We start from the raw sequence: 24,531 nt of genomic DNA, 5'->3' as shown, positions 1-24,531 counted from the left end.
AGCCTTTTGTTCCTCGAAGGTCTTCAGCATCGTCAATGTGAGTGTATTCCTCCCCAAGGCAACGGTAGTGGCAAGATTTCGGTCGAACAGCTTCAGGAAGCTCTTGAGATAGGGGTCTTCGAAGGCAGTAAAGGGATTGTCGGAGTTGATGAGGAAAGCAACGGCGAGTTGTTTCAAGGCTACGTCCTTGGCCTGAGGGATTTGTGATGATGTTGCTCGATATATCGCGAGCATATCAGAGTTGTCAGTTTGATCTCCCTGCTGCTTGTAGATAGAATGCTCCTTAGCTAGATGGGTTGAGGCCGACGATGTAGAGAAGCATCGTATATAGAGTGTTTGCTCCGGCCATCGCAATACTTGCAGCACCAGACCTCCCCACCAGGTAGCAAGGCGCCGTTCGCCGTGATGCCGGCTAGAAACCATCCGTAATCCTTGACCTAGCTTGTACGGCCGCGGGAGCTTTTCTTATGGACCTGAGAGTCTAGTATGTAACGCTTATTGGCCCAGACGATGCGAGGGAGGTCTTGGATGGAGCCCTCGATGACGGGGGCCGCGTTGAGGTCGGCAGTAACCTGATCTGCGATGGATATAGGCCGTGACCGAAGCTGGGCGAAGATCGACGGTTGACGGCTCGAGCCGGGCGATCGAGACCGAGTAGTAGCAGCAACGCTTGTTGTAGAGCTTCGAGACCGGGATCGATGCATTGTGAATAGCTTCAGCCGCGAGGGCACGGTTGAGGGCACGGTTGAGGACACGTTTGAGGGCGCGTTTGAGGGCGCGGTTGAGGGCAAGGCACGGTCAAGAGGGTTGTTTTGGGAAAAAGCAGGGCCTGCGGTCGGATTCGAACCCTGCCGGGACCGGATTAACCCTAGTGCCGGTACAAAACGGGGTCGAAAGCACCACTCGGAACGGAATAATTAGTAAATCCTGGCTCTAAATACCCTCATTTATCTGTCAGATAGTCAAACAGATCGGGCCCTAATATCTGATTTGTTTGATCCCTCAACGGGCCCGATCTGTTTGATCTGTTTGATCGATCTGTCAGATATATCTGATCTGAGTGAAGCGCTGGTCGGCACCCGATAGGCTTCCATTAACGAGCATGTCGCCTGTGACGACGCCAACAGTTGTGCGCTGGGCAAGGACATCCAAAAGAGTGGCCTTTCCGGCCCCCGAAGCACCCATCAGGGCCGTTAGCGTACCGGGCTTGACCCACCCACCGACCTGATCCAGCAGGCAGCGACGCCCATCCTTGGACTCGGCCGAGCTTGACTAGGCCGACCAGCGACAGCTCCGACGCTAGCGCAGATCCATGAGTCGCCAACCAGGGGCGAGTAGGCGGCATGATGTCGGATCATACAAATTCGCGGGGTTGATCCACCGGATCCAGCCAAACCACGAGTGCATCTGCAGCACGGCGATGATGAAGCCCGTGTACTGCACCAGCGCCAGGCGCAGCACGCCCACCAGCGCCCAGAACATGGCGCTCATGACGAAGGTGCTGACGTACGAAATGAGGAAGTAGATGAAGAACTACCCGGGCTCCCGCCGCAGCCCGGCGAGGAAGTAGAGCAGCAGGTTGAACACGACGGCCGCTCCGAACTTGACGGGGATGTCGGCGACGATGCCGGCCGCAGCCTCCGTGGCAGGGTGGTAGAAGGCTTACGACGCGTGCTTCTCGACGATGGGCCGCTGGGCTTAGAGCGCCTCGATTTCCGAGATGGCTGTGAGGGCGTTGAGGAGAATTGCCATGAACAGAGCCGAGCCCTTGGCGGCAAAGCCGGCTGTCGCCTCGTTGGTGGGGCTCGTGGGGTCGTAGAAGATGGAGGGTCGTAGAAGGTGGACCCGATGATGAGGGCGAGGACCAGGTTGGCGCCCATCATCGCGAGTGTGGCCGACTTGTCGTTCCAGATGCACTAGTAGGCCCTCTTTGTGTTCAGCTTGATCTACATGCCGATGCTGACTGTGTAGGGGGACCTGGGGCGGACGTATTTGGCTTGCACGTGCTTCTTTTGCTGCCACATTCCCGCGATGCTGTCGACCTAGCGCTCTCCCTCGAACTCGCTATCGTAGCGCTATATCTCGTCCTGCAGGGCCTTGAACTTGGGAGAGTCGCGCTAGTACTGCTGGAATTCGTCGGGGGTGCGCAGGAGGTTTGTGGCCGACGTCAAGAAGTCTCCAGGCGTCTGACGCGCGGGGAAGGGCCATTCCTGGTGCTCAAAGAAGGCTCTGGCGATGTTGGCGGGTCTCAGGTATATCTGCCGACCCTCGTAAAGCACTGTGGCTTTGTCGAAGAGGTCGTAGATGGCTTAGCTGGCCTGGTACATGGCGACAAGATGGCATTGTCTCTCTGCATCAGCCGATGTCTGCAGCGCCTGTACGAATTTGAGGGTGCTCGCCGAGTCCAGACCTCGAGTGCTATTTGCCACACGTGAGTACGATGCTTAACGAGAGACTTGTCAAGGAACGGTGGCTCACCTGTTGTCCCATGCGCGAGAGGCCGGACGACAGACCGACGTTGCTCCAAGTGCAAGCCGTGGTTGAATGCATCACAGCTAGCGTGGAATAAGAAAGGAAAATGTTCTACGGTGTAGCCTGCTGGTTTCTTTTTGCTTTGTTGAATCGTGGATGAGGATCGAGAGGTTCGAACGTCCGAGCCATCTCCAACCTTCGCCCATTAGGAACATGTCATACATCCCAGGCCGCCGTGGTGTGGGGAACAGCAAGCGAGCAACATGCACCCGAGCCTTAGCAAAGGGAATTACGTTGCGTACTTCATCCATTCAAACACTCTCGATACAGACAGTCCAAGCCGAGCTCGTGAAGCGCTCACATATCGCTAAAATACCAAATTTGAGGTCCACATCATCTCTCTCCGCCTTCTAAAGGTGAAAGAGGCGAATGTTCGTAAATCGGATGGGGAGGGAGTAATCTCTATAGTGTCAATTGCTACGGAGGCGTTTCGGTATTGTCGTAGCATGTACCGGGGCTCAATGGGAGAACCTGACTCTGAACCATGCATCGTCACAAAGTCTTGGAGGGTGACCTGATAGATGCGTGACAGGCAATAATTCCAAGACCCGTCTGGACTGAAACCTCGCGACGCCCCGCCCGATTTACCATGTTTGCGGAGTAACACCGCTGTCAGGCGACTCGGAAGAATTTAAGCTTCACCTTGAAGGTTCAGCAAGGAAACGGTAAACTACCTAGGAGTCTATTTGCGAAGAGCAAACAATCTTGACGCGGCGTGACCGTGGCGATGCAAAAGCTTGAGCAAAGTATAAATTCTCTTCCACGCCTGCTGCGCACTTTGAACCCCGGCATACCCGAGCAAGAGTCACACGGCACGGTCAAAAATAGTACAGGTAAGCACCCCCATATTTTGCAGCGACCCCCAAAAAGGTAGGTAACAATGCTTCGACTTCTCTCACTTTTCAAAATGTTCAAATCACGCCGCCGTAAATCTCAAGAAGATGTTGACTCGCGAGTCCTCGAAGCCAACATCGCCAACATCGCAACTGCACGCAAGAATAAACACCAGAACACGGCAGCACGCACAGTTTCCGCGCCATCGTGCAGCCAAAAGCCCCCACGCCCGTCAACTTCTGCCCGCGCAGCCACCGCTTCAAGATCGAAAATGCCTGATGCTCTGCCGCCCCTGACACCCGACAACTCGGAGCGATGGGCCTGCTGCGGGTGCGACAAAGTGCACTCCAAGGAAAAGAAGAAATGCTACTACTGCGGCCATGAGAACTGCTGGGAGGAGGGCAAGAAGAAGGGCTGCAAGTACACAAACTGAGCGGAGCTGCTCCACGCCCTACGGCACGCCGAAAGAAACACCGACCATTGTTACGATATTACGACAATCGCATCAACTGTCGCGGAGGATACGGGGGGATATCAGGCCATGGTGTTACTGGCACGGTCTTGGAAATTTTCGACTGCGGAGTTTAGACTTTGGTTATCGTTTTCTTTTGGGTCCTACATCTGGTTAGAATCGGAATCTTGGGTTTAAGTTTGCTTCTTCAGAATGAAAGCGGGAGTTAATACCTTGGTTATCACGGCACTCTTAGGAGCTGGGGAGTTTATTATCCCAGTATCAGCACCATTCTGATTAATACACAGTGTAAAATAACTAGGTCTATGTGAGTCACTTTGTTTGCTACGAGACACTCGTGTCTCGAGTGCTGCGAAAAGTTCTCAGCAGCGATAATGTTTGACGTTTGTGTTGGCCTCCATCTCGTGATCTTGTCGAATTAAAGCTGACGGGGCTATCGTCTGGAACCGCCGCGGGGTTATCGTCTGGAACCGCTGCGGGTGGGCAAACACGCCGTCGTCGATACCGAAACGCCCTGGCTTGCGGAGTTTCACGTTCTCGCGCCCTAGTCTAGATTATTTGTACTTCGGTATCTAGACACAGAGCGAGCACCAACCTCGATATGGCGCCCTTGTCTAGGCTATGCAGTCATTTATGATTCTAAAAATAGGTTACCTGACGGGTCAGGAAGGGGTCAGCTGAACGGAGCCTCTTTTTTTCTTGTTTTTTGCCTCCGGCGGCGCCTGCGGCGAGCTGTCCTCGCTTCGCTCGAGGGAGTGGGTGGCTGGCCGAGGGGTACTGGCCGAGGGGTGCTATTTATGTTTGGCCAAGTTATACTCACGGCATCTCTTGTATTGGGAGGAATCTGGTCGTTCGGCGTCTCTTTAGTTATAGGGAGGATCGGGCGGTCGGGAGGCTGGCCAGCGCGCTTGGATTTGGCGCATCGGGCGGTGGGGGCTGCGGCTCGAAAAACACGCGTTCCTATTGATAAATTAGTAGGGATTAATAGGGTCATAATCGTAAAGTATTCGGCGTGCCTGTCCATAGCCGGAAAGCGATAAATCGTACGTGCGATTGACTGAGGTTGAATTGCAAGATTGAGGAAGAAAGTGGTTTATTTTGGGGGAGGGGAGCTGGGTAGAGAGTTGAAGGTACCGCACGGACGGATTGACAGCCATTCTACCTCACGACAGCGAAGCGGCATTTGATGGCTTAACACGTCCGAGGATTATCCGATCGACCAGTCCTCCGAGTCCGGCTTGCAAGCTCGCCTACGGTGGCTTGGGTGGCTCCGTTCAGCTGATTAGAATTCTTGTCGGTAGGTAGCATCATCTCCATGCTCAGGCGGGTGAAGGTGAAAGCCCCCGCATGGCCGCCCGCCGATCTGGCATATGCACGCGACAAAATAGCTACACCATGGCCTGCGTAGCACGGAACGGAGCCGATGCGTCACTTGGAATCCACTCAGCCTAGCAACTAACTATTTTTTGTTATCATTTTCTGCCTTTCTTAAGTTCTTTCTTTTGGCCGTGGCTACTTTGGCCAGGCCGTTCCACTCGACGGGGAGGCCCAAGTCCCAAGTTGGTGCGGCGCTTATGCCCCAAGTAAACTGCAAGTCCCAAACTGGACCCGAGTATACCTGGAGCATAGAAGCTTACAGCATGTCCCCGGTATATCTCGCATTGAACCTGACACGCTAGACTGGAAACTCGCCAGCACTCGCATGCGCAAGCATTATCGTCTTATCCATCATCATCATGGCTGTCAAGGACATCCCCGAGACCCACATCAAGCTCACGCCGTTTGACCACTGCGTCCCGCGCGCCTACTACTATGGCTGCGTCTACCTACCCCTGAAGACGGGCGTCTCGTATGGCAGGGCCTTCGACCTCTTCCACGAGGGCCTGCGCCAGCTCTTCGTCCAGATTCCGTGGCTCAACGGCGACGTGCACCTGCAGCAGCCCACGACGGCGGGCTGGCGGCCGGGCCAGCTCGAGATCCGCTACCGACCGCTCACCCCGACCGACCCCCTGCCGCCGCAGCTCAGGTACAATGAACTCGACACGGACCTCGACTTCGCCTCGTTGCGGGAGCTCGGGTTTGCGCCCGACGCGTTCCGCGACGACGACATCATGCCGCCGACGGGCTTCTTCGCCGACCCCAAGGTAGCGTCGGGGCCCGTGTTCGCTGCGCAGGCCAACTTCGTCGAGGGCGGGTGCCTGCTCGTCAGCGCGCTGCACCACTCGGCCAGCGACACGGTCGGCTACTACCACATTGTGCGCATGTGGGCCGCCCAGTGCGCCGCGCTGCAGGAGGGCGGCGGCCCGCCCGAGGCCTTTGCTGCCGGCAGCGACAGCCACGCGCTCCTGCACGAGATCTGGACCCGCGAGACGCCCGGGCTGGCCGCCGAGGACGTCAATCCCGAGACGTGGCGCCTGGTCGGCCTGGACCCCAAGGACATGCGCGTGCTCAAGCAGGGCGAGGCGCCGCCCAACGAGGACGGAGGGTCCGTGTGGGCTACCGAGACGGGCGCGACTGGCCCGCCCAAGCTGCCGGGCGGACGCAAGCTCAAGACGGCCGTCTTCTACCTGCCGACGGCGCGCCTGGCCGCGCTGTGCAAGGCGGTGGCGGATGAGCTGGGAGACTCCAGCAGCGTGGGGACCAACGACGCCGTGTGCGCGCTGATCTGGCGGTGCTTCATCCGGGCGCGCGTGGCCACGCGGCGGGCGCGCGGCTTCAGCTCTCCCGAGGACGACTCGGAGTCGGCCATCACCAAGCTGAACCTCATCTACGACGGGCGCGCCACGTATTCGTCAGCCCTGCCGCCGACGTACCTGGGCAACATCACCTTCAACATCTTCTCCGAGATGCCGCTGAGCCAGCTGGTCGGGCCCGAGAGCTCGCTGGGGCCCATCACGCTGCTGCTGCGCAAGAACGCGGGCCACGGCGACCAGGAGAACCTGCTCAACCTGTACAACCTGCTCGACCACATGCCCAGCTACGACGAGCTGATCAAGAAGAAGCGCCGGCGCATGCCCATGATCGACGGCAACAACATGCAGGTGTCGTCGCTGATGCACATCCCGCTCGACGCCGTGTGCTTCGGCGACGGCGCCGTCCTGGGCAACAAGGGCTGCCCCGAGGCCTCGCGCCTGCTGATGGACGCCTCCAACAGCTTCACCCGCACTTGCCTGGTGCTGCCGCGCAACAAGAACGCCGGCGTCGAGGTCCTGGTCGGCCTCTACGACGAGGAGCTGGACTCGCTGATGGCGGACGAGGATTTTACGCGTTATGCGCTGTGCTTGTGCCGGCCCGAGTAGCGGGTTCTCGTCGGCATAGACTCTACGAATTGCTCATTTATTTGTTTTTCTGTCTTTGAAGAGCCAAGTGCCGCAGTGCCCAACACACACACACTAGGTAGATATACTAGTTTCTCACAGTCTGGAGCATCTAGCCCCAGGTTAGCTGGCCAGGGGCGAAAACCGTTGAAGTATCAAGTAACGTTAGTTGCGTTGAAGAGAACCACGGTTCTAACTTGATGCACGTTCCCAACATCCGCCCGCTGGAGCGCCATCCCGCATTGTGCATATGCCATTTAGCCAATGAAGGAGAATTTCCATTCGAAATAAAGTATAAAGGCCGCAAGGGGCACCTCAACAACGGTGGGTGGGCTCACAACGGTGGGTGGGCTCGCAACGGTGGGTGGTGCTGGCAACGGTGGGTGGGCTCGCAACGGTGGGTGGTGCTCGCAACTGTGGCGGACCCGAGTAAACCGGAATTCAGCTGGGGACGACCACGGCACCGTCTACCCAGTCCACTGGGGGCCTGGGAACGGATCTCTCCGGGCATCGCATGTTGGCAGTCGGTTTAATAGCACCACCGTGTTCCTGTCCATTGTGTGACATGGCCGAGAGGATACGCCGCTCGTCTTTCCGGGGTTTAAAACTGCGCAACTTGGCTGCTCAGAGTAGGTAGGTAGGTACCTAGTGACAAGTAGTAGATCCCTTTAAAGAAGAGGAAATTAACCGGATTGACGTCACCATAGTCTCGTGAGAGGACGGATAGCAACGATTCGCAGCATCCTCTAGCAGCGCCGGCACAAGATCGTCAACATGGGTATCTTCCAAGACCTGCTCCTCCCCAAGCTCTCGCTGCTGAGCCTATCCGACATCCCGCGGGCGCTCGCCGTCGTGCTTGTCTCGGCAGCGTTGTATAGGCTCTACGTGCACCCGCTGGCCCACGTGCCGGGGCCGTGGTTCGCGGGCATATCGCCGCTGTTCCTCTACCTCATCTGCTACTTGGGCGTCGAGGGCCGCGTGCTGCTGCACTACCACAAGAGGTACTCGACGCCGGTGCTGCGTATCGCGCCCGACGCCGTGTCGCTGTCGGACGGCGACGCGCTGCACGCGACCTACGTGGCCGGCGGCGGGCTGCCCAAGGACGCCCGCTACAGCAACTTCCGCATCGAGGGCCACGATACCATCTTCTCGTCGCTCGACCAGGAGTTCCGCGACCGCCGCGCCAAGGCCGTGCTGCCGCTGTTCGCACCCGCAAGGATCCAGGCCGCCTACGAGCGCGACGGCGCCGGCGGCCTGGCCCCGCTCGTGCGCAAGTTCATCGCGCGGCTGCACGAAGAAAAGGCCAAGGGGCCTGGCGCGAGGGCCGACATCCTCGACCTGTCGTCGCGCCTGTCCATCGACATTCTGACGGGCTACCTGTTCCACCGCGTCTACGGCGGCCTGGACGAGCCGCCCACGGCCAAGACGGACCCGGCGGCGGCCAAGCGGCTCAAGTACGCCGACAAGCTCTCGGCCACGCCGTTTGTGCTGGCTATCGTGGCCTTTAGCCGCTTCTCACTGCTGCCCAACTGGCTGTTCACCTTCATCTTCTCGTCGCTCATCAACCGCGTGCTCGCCGACGACGAGGTCAACGCGTCGGTGCGCACCGTGTCGCACTTTCTCGACGGCGTCGTCGCGGCGGACGGCAGCGACAGCAGCAGCGGCAGCAGCAGCAGCAACAACAACAACAAGACGGCCAGCACGGCCGAGACCGACGCCGACACGTACCAGTCGCGGCTTCTGCGGGCGGGGGTCTCGCGGGCCGAGACGCTGGTGCAGTGCAAAGGCGTCGTGTTCGCGGGCGCCGACTCGACGGCGGTGATGCTGGCGACGATCATGTTCCATCTGGTGCAGCAGGATGCGGTGCGGCGGCGGCTGGCCGACGAGGTCGCGGCGAACCCGGGCGCGGATCCGCAGACGCTGCCGTACCTGCGCGCCGTGGTGCGCGAGGGCCTGCGCGTCGGCATGGCCAACCCGACGCGGCTGACGCGCGAGGTCGGCGCCGCCGGCCTGGCCGTCAGCGGCTTCGCGCTGCCCCCCGGCACCAAGGTCGGCGCCGCCGCCTACGTCTTCCACCACGACGACGCCACGTACCCGGAGCCGTTTGCCTTCCGCCCCGAGCGGTGGTTGGCCGGCGAGGGCCGTGGCGCCGGCGTCAGGGACCATTTTGCCTACGGACTTGGCGGGCGCGCCTGTCTGGGCCGCAACCTCGCCAACTGGCAGCTGTACTTGGTTGTGCGTGAGGTAGTGGCTAGCGGGGTGCTCGAGGGCGCGAGGACGTGCAAAGACAAGATTGAGATTGTCGAGTGGTTCAACGCCGAGATCGAGGGACATGTGCTGGAAGTTGAGTGGTAGGGACATGTGCTGGAAGCTGAGTGGTAGGGACAGTGCTGGAAGTTGAGTGGTAGGGACACGTGCTGGAAGCTGAGTGGTAGGGACAGTGCTGGAAGCTGAGTGGTAGGGACAGTGCTGGAAGCTGAGTGGTAGGGACAGTGCTGAAAGCTGAGTGGTAGGGACATTTGCTGGAAGTTGAGTGGTAGGGCGTCTCGTCGCGCATATGTAACTTCAAGACGCGCATTTTTCTACTACCCTCGGGCTTTCTCGTGGCAAAATTCGTACAGAGCATGGTTGGAAATCTCGAAAACTATTATCCAGTGCTAAGCCAACGATATCCTCTCGGCCTCGTACAACCCATCCTTCCATCGCTAGATTGCTTCGCCTTGCATGTAGCCTTAGGAATAACAGCCGCCCAAAAGCTCATGCCGTCTCCCCCGAGCTTCCCTTGGGCGGATGACAAGTGCTAGCGGACACCCAAACGCCACGCATAACTTGTCACCTCGCCCAGGGGGGTCGCGTAGGATCCAGATGATAGCAGTATTGAAGGATTGGAACGTCTGGAGCGTCGTGGAAGATTACCACTACTTCCACCAGCCTGGATGGGAAAGTGGAAGGGGTTATTCCCTACCGAGGGAACGTTGGCAATAGCACGGATGGCGCCGATTCGCACGCTGGGTAGGTTGTGGGCGAGAAGTTCTTGCGCTGTATCAATGACTTCTGGATGGCGCGTGTTTGCCAGACCATGCACCACGGATAGCACTTCATTGTCTCGGCCGCATTGCTAACAGAATGAAGAAATCTGCTGAAGGTCCGGTCATGAGCCGGGATGTGGTGCTCGGGTTCAAAGTCGCACGCCGGCCTACCCACGCATGCGGCTAGTGTGTTGCTCGCCGCACTCGAGAGCAATACATTTACAGACGTGTCATTTACGAGCGTCTCTAGGGCTCTGTGGAATACAGCAGGTAAACACGGAAGCGCAGGCGACTGAGTGGCGGCAAACACGGAAGCGCAGGTGACTGAGTGGCGGCGCTGATCCGTACCTCGAGATTGGTTATGGGCCCCGTCTTGCCCAACATGATGTCGCTCATATTAGCAGCGGTAGACTCGGAGACGCGATAACTATATACCGTACTGAACAGCGATGATGCGTTTAGCTCGTTGGAGATTTTGATCCCGCCTATTCGAATGCCTTCCCAGACGTTATCGATGGACGGTGCGCTGCATCTAGAAAAGAATCTACGAAATGTGAGCAGCTGGCCAGTGTCTTCGGGACTAGCAAAAAACGCCGCGACGGCAGTAGCTATTTTTATGACGAAGTCAGACCTTTCAATCTAGACTAATCTGTGCGTGGACCATTTGCCCGTCATGGTCTCTTACCGGACACAGTACAATCTTGACCAAGCTCGGTCCACCAGAAGCGGTCGTCAAATCCAGTCTTTTGCAGGCCCTGCAAAGCTATGAGCTGTGGAGGAATCCAAATCGAGTTCAAGATCATAGAAGCGTCAGAGGCTGCTACGCCTGTGAAGAATACATATATTATATTACGATTGGGAATAAACACGTGGATGAGAGCGATGGATCGACTCACCGCTCACTGTGGGATATCCGGCATCTTCTTTCTTCTTCAGGAATCAGGCGTCGTCAACACTGAGCGAGAGGGTGGAGCAAACCCAGGGATGAGCGTCCAAGCGCCATCGCCGAGATATCCCAAACCCAGAACAGGTCTGTCTCCCAGTGGGGTGATGACTGCATGACTCTGAGCCCATCGGAATGCCGCAACAGTAGGGTCAAAGGTAACCTTTAATCCGAGTCGTTAGTAGATCATAGCAAAACGTAAGTGAAGAGACGAAATTCAATTACCCTTGCTGCATCTATCAGAGGCTTGTCATAATGTATTATTAGCCTTATGACTAATGGAGTGCTAGGCGACTCTTGGGCTTTAATGGTTACAATCGACGAGTTGGAAAGCACGACGAAGAGACCATCCTCATCGGCCGGGAGAGTAACATTGCTGGATAGATTGTAGTGGGCAGGAAAGTAGTAAGGCCCGATCTAGTACCGTCACCCTAGGTTAGCTGCCAGCAGATTGCCAGTATCAAATAGGTAGTGGTTCAACCAATAACGAGTATCAACCCGTGTAGAAATTACCGACACCACGTTGCTCCCTAAGTCTATGACTTGCCAGTCTCCGTAACCGCCGGACGCGTCAATAGCCAATGACTAGTCGTTGATACTCCATAAGAGCTGGCCCTCGTCCGACACGGCTGCCAAATGCGGCATGGGCCATCTCACCCCGATAGGCTGCAGCTGTGTGATGGCTTGGCCATGGGTGACTCCATCGGGACTCGGAACCGCCGTAGAAACTATGGTATCGGTACGATCGTCATTTAGCTCGCCAAATAATTTGACGCATTTCGGTCGAAAGTTGACGTATCCCTGGTCATTTGTCCAAACCCAGAAGCCAAAGATTTGCGGCCATTGTGGGTCGTACTTAGTGTTAGACCACGGCATGAACATTTTCCCAGTTTTCAGCCGAGGAAGAAGCTAAATGGTCGAAAAAGATTCGACTCACGTCTACCACTTCGTCTCCGGCAGATACCAGGAACATGTCGGCAAAGTTATACCATGGCGACGGTATATCATTTGAACCCACCATGTACCCCCAGATGACGCCTGTGAAATCCACAGCGAATACCGTCTTGGTGTCTTGGTGCATGTCCACCTCATTGGTTTCGCTCAAGATGGTGATCCAGTCCGAGATGGTAACCGAGGTTATAGGTAGGAGATTGGGTGCTTTATCGGTCCCGATTCAAGCATAGTCGAAAGTCTCAGAGAGCGACACGCCGCCGTTGTTGTTACTGTAGCAAATCCCCTTAGCATATAACTCCCACTTGTCGCCTTGCATGCTCTCGGCCGAGATCGAGTAGCACGGATCATCTGTGCCCACAAGCTTCGTGTAGCAAGAATTCCAGCAATTAGGGTTCACATCTCAAAGAATAATGAACAAGCCTGGGCGTGTACATACTGTGCTAAGGATCGCAACAATGCAAACAAATCAAATATTAGGTCCCTATTTGAGTTAATTTGAAGTTAACAAGTCATATTTGAACCCGAAAACCCCGTATTTGAGTTGATTTGCGTATTTGACTTGATTTGATTTGACTTGATTTGAATCGGCTCTGGGAATTATTAATCCGGCCCGGCCAAAACAGAAGTCGACTTTTTTATAGATTTCGCTCCATTTAGACTAGATATAGAATAATTTACAAAACTTTCCCTCAATACGGTGAGCTAGGGTGAAAAAGGCACAAGAAACACAGGTCCACTTCAGTCAAATAATTCAAATGTAGTCAAATATTTACGCCTTCATATTTGAAATGATTTGACGAGTTATTAGGCTTATTTGAGTGGCTTGTATTTGACTTAATTTAATTTGAGTTGTTACGTTTGCGTTGTTGCGATCCTTGTACCGTGCCGATATAGATGTAGGTTTCGTTCCGAAGACTGCCCATGCGGTTCGGTCGGCTGACCACGTAACTGTCCTGCTAGGTAGCGCAAAAGACTTGTAGAGTACGAACGTCAACAACGAGCTTGGGAAAGGCGGCCGGGTCCTAGCCGTTATCGGGTGCAGTTGCCGTGGTGGACTAGTTCCAGTAGACGTTGACAAATTCGCCGCTCTTCAGGTCCTGCGTGACGCATATGAGCGGCTCAAGGCCGTCTGGGATGGCGGGCACGTTGCAGTCGGAGAGGGGATCCTGGTGGCTGGTGGCCGAGGCATTCTGACCCGCGTTACACTACGTGATGTTGAGCGTAGCCTAGAAGATGAGGGTATTGGCCTCGGGTGACTAGTCCAGCGGCCACGTTTTCACCGCTAGGACGCCTCCGACCGTGGCATTGAGAACCTCACTCGCTGGGTCTGCAAGGTCCGACGAAAAGTCCGAGGCGTGAGATGCCACGGTTAGTGAGACTTGATATTGATAAGATGTCGATGCCTTGAAGGCGGGCCCTCGATCGAGCTTTGGCAGTTCACGTCCGCTCGAGAAGGTGCCCTGGCAAGTTTTCCTGGCTAGTCCGCTTGACATTAAATGGAGCCCCGGGTGGTGAGGGAGCCTCCGGAGAGGGAGTGAATTGGGCCAGCGGCCCACAGCAAAGCTAGTATAAATAGGATGAACTACAGCTGTGGCGGAGGGCGATGTATCATGGCGAGGGGAAGAGGTTTCTCGAACTTGAAATGCCCGCTGCCCAGAATGCGCGTACGAACAGCCTGCATTTTGCCTCTAATTACTGGAAGAAGCGTCGGCTGGTCTTTGTTTAATCACTGGAAGAAGCGTCGGCTGGTCATTGCTTATCTATCTCGGCTAGCCAAGTAAGAACTTGAGAGTGGGAGAGTAGTTCACACTACGGTCCATGCCGCATCTACCCGATGTTCTTCCATGTGGAGGCTCAGCTGCATCTGGAGTGCTGGTGGAACGAATCCAAATCGTTCCATAGCGAACGACGGAGCTATCAAACCCCCGCAGTCGTTAGTGGCAAAAGACCTCGGATTCGAGCGAATTGGTTATCCCAGAACTTTCCCGGACGCTTGCATGATAGTGTTTCAGCTGGTTGTTAGCCAGCTTAAGGCCACCACTTTGCCCCCACCAAAGCCGCTCTGGCAAGGGCTTGTTCTGAGCTTCTAAAGCGAGTAGTAGCACTGGATGATGTGATTCATAACAAATTATCTGATTTTTGATTTTTTTTTTAATTTGAGTTACTATCAGGTCTGGCGCCACTTGACTGTCTACGTCTGACGTTAGCGACAACAATAGAAGTGCGTGGTAGGGGTGATTTGCTGTTCTAGCCATCACTTGCCTCACAGAACCTCGACACGCTGCCGGGGGGGAAGTTGACTGCCACCATCCAGCGCTCGCCCCAAGACAATTCGCCATGGACGGCCCGCAGCTCTTCTTAACTGCGGGGAAGACGGCCACCTTCTTAGTAGTACCGGAGAATGACTTCGTAATTTACGCGTAGGTCGGGACGCTCGTTCACTTGGAGAGAGCGGCGCAGCTCTTCAATCCTGGCAGCCCGGCGATAGGGCTCGAGCTCGTCGTCGGTCGGCTCAATCGTGTAAAATACGACTTGGCCGTCTGGCCTAATTTCACGGCAAAAGGTGAGCCTAGGCGGGGTGCCGAGGGCGGGAGCTGCTGGGTCGCTGTCGCTTGTCACTGTCTGTGTCTGTAGCTGCCACCCCAACTGGCTCGCTACCCCTGGTGCTTCGAGTCGCTGGTATTGTCGCTTCTCCTCCTTGATCGCTGTAAACAGCGCCGAGATGGAGAGGACTTGGATGACATGACGGCGAGCGGGTTGCTGACTGAAGGGAAACAGCAATGATGAAAGAGGTGTGTCGGGCTCGGGCGGATTTATGTAGCCATCCGAACAAGGCACAGCAAAAGGCGGACTTTTTTAGTCCTGTAGTAGAACGAGGTGAATTACGTTTAGTTCCAAGTGGTTATAGCCAGCAGACACAGGACACCTCTTTGGGAAAAACTTCTTGGTGTATGAGATCAAAGACGAGTAAAGATTCCGAGCAAAACCTTGGACAGGCTTGTTGGCGCTAGTCATGAGTAAAGAGGTGACAATAAAGGTTACGGAGACCTGTAAACAGCTCATAGGAATAAACAGCTCATAGGAACGTGTTGCCTTTTCCAAGTTAGCAGGCCGAAGGCCCAAAAACTCCAACGCAAATGATGTTCCCCAATTGAGAATGCCCTACTCCGCAATCCCCACTCCTCACGACATGCCAAGTTTGGAGAGACAAACGACAATAGAAAGACGCTTTCTATCATGTAAATAGACTGTCTCTTGATATATCAAGTGATTTCCTAAATTGATAAACGCTCGCTAGCATTAACATAGACTGGCCAGTGGGGGTAATAAAAAGATCAATGGCCAGTGTGATCAATCTGTAATCTGTAAAACAACAAGCCTGTGCCAGGCGAAAATACATGGTAGTAAAAATCAAATAATAAACAAAACAATGCATCCCCCTCTAATTGTCTCAATACACCCCTCAGCTCTCAGCTCTCAGCTCTCACATGACCCACCTCGCCAGCATCTCATAGCCCTCAGCAACAGCCCGCTGCGCCGCCTCATCCGTCTCGTAAGCCCTGTATAGATCAAACAAATGCACCGCACCCTCCAGAATGCGAATCTCAGCTTCGATGCCGCGCTCGCGCAGCGCCTCGTACGTCCGGCGCGCCTGCTGCCAGGGGATCAGGTCGTCGCGCGTGCCGTGCACGATGAAGGTGGGCACGGCGTAGCGGCCGGCGCGGATCTGCGCCAGCGGGCTGACGGCACGCACGGCCTCGGCGCTCGGCTCGGGCAGCGCGTCCGTCGGGTCCGTCCCGATTGTCTTGCCCGACGATGGCGACAGCCCGTTGAGCAGCACGCGCAAGTAGCGGCCGGTCCAGTTCATGTGCAGCGCGATGCGCGACCGGGCGTCGTCGGCGCTCATCCAGCCGCCGAGCGCGCGCTTGGTGGGCGGCGGGTTGTACGCGGCGATGGGCCGGGCGCGCACGCCCTCGAGCAGGTCGTAGCTCGCGAGGGAGTCGCGGCTCTGGCCGAACGGCAGGTTAGGTTGCTGCCAGAAGGCGTCCTCGTAGTCGGACGGGCAGTAGAAGGCCAGCGTGGCGTTGGGCGGCCGGATGCCGGCCGCCGCCGCGGTGAAGCCGAGGGTTAGGGCCAGATGGCCGCCTGTGGACCAGCCGATGGCGACGACGCGGGAGCCGTCGGCGCGGATATCTCGGCGGCGGAGGCGTAGGTGGGGGAGGGTGTTGCGTGCCCAGGCCAGCGCGTCGCGGGCGTCGGTTATTGGGCCCGCCGGCAGCGTGGTTTCGGGGCACAGGCGGTAGTCGATGCTGACGGGGAGGAAGCCGGCGGCGAGCAGGGTGGCGGTGCCGGCTGGTCTGATGTCTTTGCGCGAGAGCATGACGTGGCCGCCGCCGTGGATCATGAGGGCTTGAGAGGAGAGGGGTGTCAGCGGCGCGGCTGCTAGAGGGCGGTGATGCTGATCACGGACGGGCGAGGGTGCTCACCGACCGGGCGGACCTGGACGCCTCCCCTCTGCTTCTTCGAGGGGTAGTAGATGTCGGCGTTGAGGTCGAGGTCGCCAACCGTCTTGAAGACGACCGTCTCCGTCGACACCGGCGTGTCTGTGTCGGACAGGGACGAGAGGTCGGCGGGCGACGCGGTGATGACGCGCAGCACACTGGATTCGTCCGAGGCGCCCACGGTCCAGTCGATCCAGCGGTAGCCGGCGCGCACCAGGTGCTCACGCCATAGTGTCTCGCTGGCGAGGGCGTGCTGGCGGCCGTCGTCAAACAGCCACCAGCCCTCAAGTAGGCCAAAGACGAGATCGAACCAGAACAAGTTGCGCGTTAGCTCGACGAGGCACAGTACGCCGTCGTCGGGCCTCAGGCAGGCGCGGATGTTGGTGCACGAGTTTGTCAGGTTCTTGGTAGCGTGGATGCAGTTGGTCGAGAGCACGATGTCGTACTGTCCTGAGAACTGCACGGGGGGCGGTTGCTCAATATTCAGGACGGCGTAGCGCATGCAGTCGTGCTGGGCAAACTTCTTGCGGGCCGCCGCCACCAGCGACGGCGAGATGTCGGTGAAGGTGTACTCGAACGCGCGGCCGGTGCCGAGCAGGCTCTCGAGCAGGTACTTGGTCGTGCCACCGGTGCCGGCACCGAGCTCGAGCACGCGGATCGGCCGCTCCGAGGAGAAGCGGTTGAAGACCTGCACCAGATAGCGGGCCAGGTTCACGGTGCCGGCCTTGAACATGGGCGCGTGTGTGTAGACGTTCTCCATGAGAGTGCGTGCCGCGGCGCTGCCGAACAGGATGGCCAGAGGGTCGGTGCGGCCGGTGAGGCAGTCGGCCAGCTTGGAACCGGTCGAGGCCAGCAGGTTGTGCTCATAGGCGTGCTGCGGGAACTCGGCCACGAGGGGAGGGTGGAGCTGCGATGATGGAGTAGTCGGGACGGGGACAGCGGTGCGGACAAAAGCACCCGACGCGTCTTGCTTGACGAGGCCGCCGACTTCGAGGATCTCGTAGATGCGGCGTTTGACCTTGTGGTGCTTCGCGAGGACTGGGATGTCGCCGACCCTGTCGCCGGGGCGGAGCGCGTCGAGCGAGCAGTCCATGTCGCGGAAGGCCTCGACAATGTAAGTAACGACGAGCTGCATCTGCCCAGGGTAGACCTTGGCATAAAAATCGGCAAACTCGACGTCGCGGCTGATGGGATCGAACTCGCGCTTGACGCTGTCGAAGCTGCGGTGAGCGACCGCTGCCGACGAGTCGGACTCAGACTCGGAGTCGCTGATATCATGCTCTCCATTTGTATGTTCGTTCGTATGCCCGTTAGTATACCCATTGGTATACCCACTAGCTGCATGCCCGTTTGTGTGTCCGTTAGTTGTCTGGCCATTTGTCGCGTGCCCGTTGACCTGGACGGGGGTGTTCATCTCGCCCTGCGTCAGTGGCGGCGTGAAGGCACCGGACGACGCCTGCAAGCGCGAGGCGATGGCGAGCACGTCTTGGAACTCCTGGAACTCATCGGCCAGGATCGTCACGCCGAACCGCTTCTTGATCTCGCTGAGCACCTCGGTCGCCATCAGGGAGTCGATGCCGAGATCGTCGAGAGACGTGTCGGCAGCGATCTCGTCGGCGGGAATGTCGAGCAGGCTACTCAGGAACTCTTGGATCTGAGCAAACGAAGAAGACAAGCCGTTGACACTCGGCCCCCGTGGCACTGCGGACTGCGGAATAGCCGCGATGGCGTCCTGCTGCTGCTGTACCTGTTGGTGCAGCTGTGGAACCGGAAGAGCAGCTTCGTCGTCATTGCTCGTAACGGAGCTGACTAGCCGGGCAAGCGACTGCACGTCGTCGAGCGCTAGGAACTGCTCGGCTGCGATGACAAGGTCAAACTGAGTCTTGATGTCATTCAAGACCTCAGTGCTCATCAGCGAGTCGACACCGAGGTCGGCTAATGACACGCTCGGCTTCACCTCGTCGAGAGGTATCTCGATGACGCGACTAAGAAGCTCGCGGACCTGCCGCAACACAAGGGCCGAGTCGGCCTCTGCATTGGCCGGAGCCGATACTCCATTTGTCTTGGCCGGCGCCCTGGGCTGTTGGGCCAACACCGGTGTCGGGGTAGTCGATACAAGCGGAGCACGAACAGCGGCAACAGGGGTAGGCGTGCTCGCATAGCTAGACGGCTTCTGCACAACGGGACCCTGCACCGCCGGTGAGACGGCAGCAGCGCTGCGCCGAGTCTCAGTCTCGGCCGCATCGCTGCCGTTCAGCCTCGCTAGCGTCCTCGCTAGGCTCTTCATGGGCACGCCCTGGAACACGGCACCGAGGAACAGCACGACCACGTCGCCCGTCTCGGGGTCAAACACGAGGATGTCGTTGACCAGCGTCTTGCCGGCACCCTGCTCAAACGACGTGTACACGCGGTACTCGGCCACGTCGCCGCGCTTGGCCAGGAAGCCGTCGCCGATGAACATCTCGGCCAGCTCCGTGCACACGTAGACGTCGTCGGCACTGCGCTCCGACAGGCAGTTGACGTGGATGCCGGCCACCTGCAGGAAGTTGTCGAGCGCGATGGGGTCGCAGCTGGCCTCGCGCATGACGGGGTGCTGCTTCTGAGCGCCCTCGCCGCCGCCGCCGGGCGGCACGCGCACGACCCCGACGGCCTCGTGCCCGCTGGCCACGATGCGCTCCACGCCGTGGTAGTACGGCTTGTAGTCTACCACCTGGTCGAACACCTGGTACACGATGCTGCCGCTGAGCACGTGCGCCCCGGGCGCCGCCGCCAGCTTGCCGTCGCCGTGCTTACCGTGGCTGCCCGTGAGGCGGCGGATGAGTTGCAGGCGCGGCGCGTCCAGGTACGTGCCGGGCGCTAGCAGGGACACCGTGCCCGTCGCGTGCTTGGTCGACGCGGTTGCTGTTGGGCTGCTGCGGCTGAGGACGGTGAAGGCCAGAGTGCTGGGGTTGCTGGCAGGGGAAAGCTGAAGGAAGACGCTGCGGGTAGACGATATGGAGAGGGGCGCCGAGATCTTGAGGTCTCTGACGCAGGGCGCTAGAGTCGACTCAGGGGGGGTAGCGCTCGAGCTGAGGGCGGTAGCTGCGCGCACGGCCATCTCGACGTACAGCGATGCGGGACACAGAGACTGCCCCAGCACGGCGTGGCCTTGGGTGCAGTACGTGAACATGTCGTGCGCTGTGTTGATGCGGAATGTAGAGCTGCCACTGGCGTCGCGTTCGAGCGGGTCAAGCAGCTGCAGGGGCTGCGGCGCAACGTTGTTCTCCTTGACAGCCGGCTGCGCGGCCTCTTGAATCACGATGGTTGGCTTGGGCGTCATGTACTCAATCCAGTGCGAGTTCTTCTGGAACTGGTACGGCGGCAGGTTGATCCACGCAAAGCCGTCCTTCTGGCTGCGGTTGAAGGGCCAGTACTGCACGCTCACGCTGGCCGCCCACAGGTTGCTGGTGGCTTGGGCCAGGGTGTCAAGAGAGTCGGACGGGCCGATGTCGATGGGTTGGAAGACGTGCTCACTGCCGGCTTTGCTGACCAGGGCCCGTTGGGCCATTTGAACGATGCCGGACGCCGAGCCGGCTTCGAGGAACACACAGGCGCCCAGGCGAGCCTCGATGCGGTGAATCGCGTCATTGAAATGAACGGGCCTGCGGCTGTGCTGCACCAGGGTTTCGGCGTCGATCGCCACTGTCCAGTCTTGAGGTTCCCGCGAGCACGCCTCGATGGGGATGGACGGGCTCCGGAACTTGAGCGTGGCGGCAACCTCGGCAAGACGCGGCAGGATGCCGTCTACCAGTCTCGAGTGGAAGGCGTGTGTGGTCTTCAGCTTGACCACCTTGACTGGCCCGCCAAAGTCGCCTGGACTGGCGGCCCTCGCGACGTCCTCCACAGCATCAACCGACGCGTGGTCGCCCGCCATGACAACCAGCTGCGGGCCGTTGTAGGAGGCGACCTCGACGGCCAAGGCCGAATACTGCAGTTTTGTTCTGTCAAGGAGACGGTGCACGTCATCTCTGGCGCCCTGCACCGATATCATTGCGCCCGTGTTGTGGCCCCAGGACTCCTGGATCAGGCGTGCGCGCTCCGTGACGAAGCGCAGCCCATCCTCGACCGACAGCGCGCCGGCCACGACCAGGGCCGTGAGTTGGCCGAAGCTGTGGCCGATGATGGTGTCGACTCTCAGGCCGCTGTCCAGCCACGCCCGCGCGCTAGCGTACTGCAGCGAGAAGAGCTGGCTGTGCAGGCTGACCAGATCGTCGACCGGCTCTGGGCTGAAAATGGTTGGGTACAGGCTTGCGAGTCCGAGGGTCTGGCATGCTCTTTCGCACGTGTTCTGGAGGAGAGAGGGTCAGCTAGGGTCAGATGCACAAGGCTGAATGTCTAGGAGTACTCACGACGTGTTTCTGGAGGAGCTTGCTGTTGCGGAATAGATCCTCGTCGAGATGCACCGTCCGGCCAGTTTGGCCGCCGATGCAGAACACGACTGGGCGCCGTTGGTGGATCGGCGTCTTGCTAAGGGCGACGGACTGCGCGCGGTCGAGGTTCGCAGCCACCTCTTCCAGGCTAGATGCCGTGAAGCTGTAGCTGTATTCGAAGCCGCGGGCTTGCTTGGCGGAGAGATTGTACGCCAAGTTCAACACCGCAGAGGCGCCGTGCTCCTTCTTGATGTCGGCCAAACTAGTCTTGAGGACTTTGCAGTAGTCTCTCAGGCTGTCGGGCGTCTTGGCAGAGATGAAGAATGGCAGCTCGGACGCTGCCAAGACTGGACCACGACCATTCGTTGCGGCAACTGGGGCGGCGTACGTCTGGCCTGCGTCCTCTACGACAATGGCGGCGTTGCTACCGGCGGCGCCATAGTTGTTGACCACGGCGATGCGGCGCTCCGCAGTCCAAGGCCGTGTTTGGCGAGGGACAGCGATGCGGTCCGGCTCCAGGGGCGGAATCTTGGGGTTGAGGTGCGTGAAGCCGGCCTGCTTCGGGATGGCGCGCTTCTGCATCATCAGCACCGTCTTGATCAGCGCGGCAGCACCTGACGCCGCTTCAGTGTGCCCGACGTTGTCCTTGACGGAGCCAAGGAACAGTTCCTGCGCGCGATCCGAGCCGCCAAAGGTGCGCCGGATGCTCTCGCACTCGATGGGATCACCAACAGGCGTGCCTGTAGACAGACTGGGTTAGCTTTTTGGCCGGACCCCATATCCAGGAGTCGGAGGAAGAGAGATCTACCTGTACCATGGGCCTCGACAAAGCTGACATGCTTGGGATTAGTCCCGGAGATAGACAATGCCTTCTTGTACAACGCGCTCTGCGACGCCGAGACTGGCACACTAATAGGGGAGCAGTTTGCGCCGTGGTTGACGGCAGAACCGGTGATGACAGCCAGGATAGAGTCTCCATCAGCACGGGCACGCGCCAGCGACTTCAGGAGCACGAGGCCGGCGCCTTCACCCCGGCAGTATCCGTTAGCGCTGGCATCAAAAGCCTTGGACGCGCCTGTCGGGCTCAAGAAAGACGCAGCAGCAAGGTTCTGGGACAGAGCCGGGCTAGTCATAACATTGACGCCGCCTGCCAGGGCCAGCGAGCATTCTCCGCTCCGTATCGCCTATTTTTTTCTGTCAGTAGTGTCTCAGATTGCGTGCAGGCGAGTCAATGTAGAGAGCGGGGATAAGAGAGGCGTCGTTACCGTCACGGCGGAGTGTATCGCCACGGCACCAGACGAGCAGGCCGTGTCGTACGTGATCGACGGCCCGCTCCAGCCGAAATGGTGGCTCACTCTGCCACTGATGAAAGCCCGCAGGGTGCCCAGCGCCGAAAACGCCGTGGCATCGTGGCAGGCAATGTTGTCGCCGTAGTCGACGGCGCCAACTCCCAGATAGCAGCCGATGTCGCCCGGAAACCTGTCCGACGACGCACCGACGCCAAAGTAGCCGGCCGACTCGAGCACCTCGTATGCCACCTGCAGCGTCAGTCGCTGCTGCGGGTCCATGTACTTGGCTTCGCGCCCCGAGAGACCAAAAAAGCGGTGGTCAAACAAGTCTGGGCGGCGCAGGAAGTTACCCCAGAAGGCGCCGCCCTTGGGCTCGCGAGTTATCTCGGAGATGTCGAACCGGTCGGAGGGCAGCGGCCGGACCGCCGACTTGCCGTCCCGGAGGAGGTCCCAGAACTCCTCGAGCGAGTCGGCGTCGGGGTAGCGGCACGACATGCCGATGATGGCGACGGCCGAGGCGTCGTCCTGCGTGGAACTGTCTTGTGTGGCCTCGTCGTCTTGACCGGAAGAGGACGACCGCGAGGACGACGAGGACGATGCCTTGCTCAGTGAGCGAGGCACGGCCGGCTCAGCGCCGACTTGGAAAATGTCGTCGGCTGGGATGCGACTGCGCGAGGCTGCGTAGCGCACCGTCTCATACCACCGGCATTGGCGCAGCAGGATGGACTCGAGCGCGATCTCGTGCAGGGCGCCTTCGGCAATGATGCCGCCGTCGGCATTTGACCGCAGCGGCAGGACTAGCGCTGCGGCATTGGGCAGCTGGAATCGCGCGTCCCGCTGGAACAGAGCCTTGAGCGAGCGAGCACCGTCCTCATAGGCCGGACGGTAGTGGTACCGACCCTCAAGGGGAATGGACTGGACTGTCAGGCCGAGTGCCGAAAGTTGTTGCTTAACGGGATCTACATCGTGGCCGAGAAGGGTTACCGTGGCGCGGGTGGCGTCCGTCATGCAGGCAATGTATCCCTATTCACGTGTGATTCACTGTCAGCGAGGACCTCGTGTTTTGTGTCTGGCTTCGACGATGAAACTCACATTCGGGTACGACTTCAAGACGTCGCCGAGCCCCTCATAGTCACTCTGCGAGCTCCACCCCACCGACAGAGATGCCGGCTTTGCGCCCGACTTGCCCAGCTCCACGACGTCGGCTTCCACGAGGGCGCCGGTGCAGACTGCGATACGTAGGGCTGCAGCGGCATTTGTCTCAAACTCAGCCTTGTTCTTGGCGCTGGCCACGGCTGCAGCGGCCAAGAAGCCAAGACAGAAGCCTTGGATGTTGTACAGGTGGTGGCGGCCCGCGTCGTCGGACTTGAGGGGCGTGAAAATCCCATTCTGTATTTTGGTCGTGGCCAGGCGCCAGAAGTCGACAATCTGGGACAGCACCGTGACCACGTCTAGCAGGATGTTATCGTGGCGGGATCCCGTCTGGGTGAGAGTGTCCAGCTCCCCCGTCTTGAGAAACTGGCCAAGGCTGTGGAGGCTCTGTTTTCCGTCGACTTGCTTCAATGCTGGATGGGCGACGACAATGGCTGGCCACAGGGACTCGAGTCCCGTGATGGCCTCGTGGAGGAAGCCTAGGTCTGGGCTGCGTGTGATTGCCGAACGGAGTTCTGAGAGAGCCTTGGGCGTGAACCTCGACCGCTTTGGGCCCACCACCACTAAAGCATCCCGTAGCAGGGAGCCGTTTGCAGCAGACATCTTGAACAGATGTTTTGTTGAAAAATCAGAGAAGTGGTTCGATAATGGCACAGCATGCCACAGTATCCGGCTCGAACGTCGTCAGCAGAGACAAGCCGGCCTGAATATACTTCAGCGACTGCACCCGGCGTTTTGGCACAGCAACGCGTGTTTCGACTCTGGAGCGCCTTTCCTTCAGCCGCTTGGTAAGACAGGGCTGACTGCGAGTAGATCCCATTGGGTCTACTCGGGGCTTTGGTCGGCTCACTTGGCCACCTCAACCCTACACTCGGGACCCGCCGAACAGGCCACCACGGAATAATACTCGGTGTCGCCCCCCCCGACAGCCTCCGTCTCACGTCGAGACTGACTGGAGGAAAATAGAGAACTGGGCTTCAAAAACTCTTTGGATTAGCGTTTTGATCTTCACAAGTGCCACACTTTGGGCATGTCCTGGTCGCCGAAGCGCTGAATCCAACTCGCTTCAACTTTGAACTCACTGAACACCAAGCTTGG

The 24,531-nt window shown here is 58.5% G+C and overlaps 5 protein-coding genes across 5 annotated transcripts; 2 read left to right on the top strand and 3 right to left on the bottom strand.

Moving 5' to 3' along the window:
- Positions 1-1,041: 1,041 nt before the first annotated feature.
- On the bottom strand, positions 1,042-1,491 carry B0T26DRAFT_750832 (uncharacterized protein; the record flags this gene model as incomplete). Its single annotated transcript, XM_060445283.1, has 2 exons — positions 1,042-1,267; positions 1,361-1,491. The coding sequence occupies 2 exons, from the start codon at positions 1,489-1,491 to the stop codon at positions 1,042-1,044; spliced, it is 357 nt and encodes a 118-aa protein (XP_060299491.1).
- A 42-nt stretch (positions 1,492-1,533) lies between these two features.
- Positions 1,534-1,883, bottom strand: B0T26DRAFT_750831 (uncharacterized protein; the record flags this gene model as incomplete). Its single annotated transcript, XM_060445282.1, has 2 exons — positions 1,534-1,661; positions 1,757-1,883. 2 exons carry the CDS (start codon positions 1,881-1,883, stop codon positions 1,534-1,536), a joined length of 255 nt encoding a protein of 84 aa, XP_060299490.1.
- Positions 1,884-5,218: 3,335 nt separating this feature from the next.
- Positions 5,219-7,246, top strand: B0T26DRAFT_263935 (uncharacterized protein). The gene has a single exon (XM_060434065.1). The coding sequence runs from the start codon at positions 5,575-5,577 to the stop codon at positions 7,135-7,137; it is 1,563 nt and encodes a 520-aa protein (XP_060299489.1). The 5' UTR covers positions 5,219-5,574; the 3' UTR covers positions 7,138-7,246.
- Positions 7,247-7,492: 246 nt separating this feature from the next.
- Positions 7,493-9,644, top strand: B0T26DRAFT_706847 (cytochrome P450). The gene is made up of 2 exons (XM_060441829.1): positions 7,493-7,792; positions 7,863-9,644. Exon 2 carries the CDS (start codon positions 7,930-7,932, stop codon positions 9,508-9,510), a length of 1,581 nt encoding a protein of 526 aa, XP_060299488.1. The 5' UTR covers positions 7,493-7,792; positions 7,863-7,929; the 3' UTR covers positions 9,511-9,644.
- Positions 9,645-15,354: 5,710 nt separating this feature from the next.
- On the bottom strand, positions 15,355-24,307 carry B0T26DRAFT_263600 (uncharacterized protein). The gene is made up of 6 exons (XM_060434063.1): positions 23,374-24,307; positions 22,258-23,304; positions 21,801-22,176; positions 20,972-21,732; positions 16,569-20,910; positions 15,355-16,491 (listed from the first exon to the last, which is right to left on the bottom strand). The coding sequence occupies exons 1-6, from the start codon at positions 24,034-24,036 to the stop codon at positions 15,566-15,568; spliced, it is 8,115 nt and encodes a 2,704-aa protein (XP_060299487.1). The 5' UTR covers positions 24,037-24,307; the 3' UTR covers positions 15,355-15,565.
- Between the last annotated feature and the right edge of the window lie 224 nt (positions 24,308-24,531).

The sequence above is a fragment of the Lasiosphaeria miniovina genome, assembly GCF_030549165.1.
Source record: "Lasiosphaeria miniovina strain SMH2392-1A chromosome Unknown B0T26scaffold_3, whole genome shotgun sequence".
NCBI lineage: Eukaryota > Fungi > Ascomycota > Sordariomycetes > Sordariales > Lasiosphaeriaceae > Lasiosphaeria > Lasiosphaeria miniovina.
This window is presented reverse-complemented; position numbering and strand designations above follow the sequence as displayed.

Excerpts from the sequence above, each read along its gene's own strand:
- B0T26DRAFT_263935 (XM_060434065.1), top strand. The coding sequence starts at position 5,575 with ATGGCTGTCAAGGACATCCCCGAGACCCACATCAAGCTCACGCCGTTT.
- B0T26DRAFT_706847 (XM_060441829.1), top strand. The coding sequence starts at position 7,930 with ATGGGTATCTTCCAAGACCTGCTCCTCCCCAAGCTCTCGCTGCTGAGC.
- B0T26DRAFT_263600 (XM_060434063.1), bottom strand. The coding sequence starts at position 24,036 with ATGTCTGCTGCAAACGGCTCCCTGCTACGGGATGCTTTAGTGGTGGTG. Across the intron at positions 22,177-22,257 it reads CGATACACTCCGCCGTGACG|GCGATACGGAGCGGAGAATG; the intron begins GTAACGACGCCT and ends AGAAAAAAATAG. Across the intron at positions 21,733-21,800 it reads TGTCGAGGCCCATGGTACAG|GCACGCCTGTTGGTGATCCC; the intron begins GTAGATCTCTCT and ends GTCTGTCTACAG.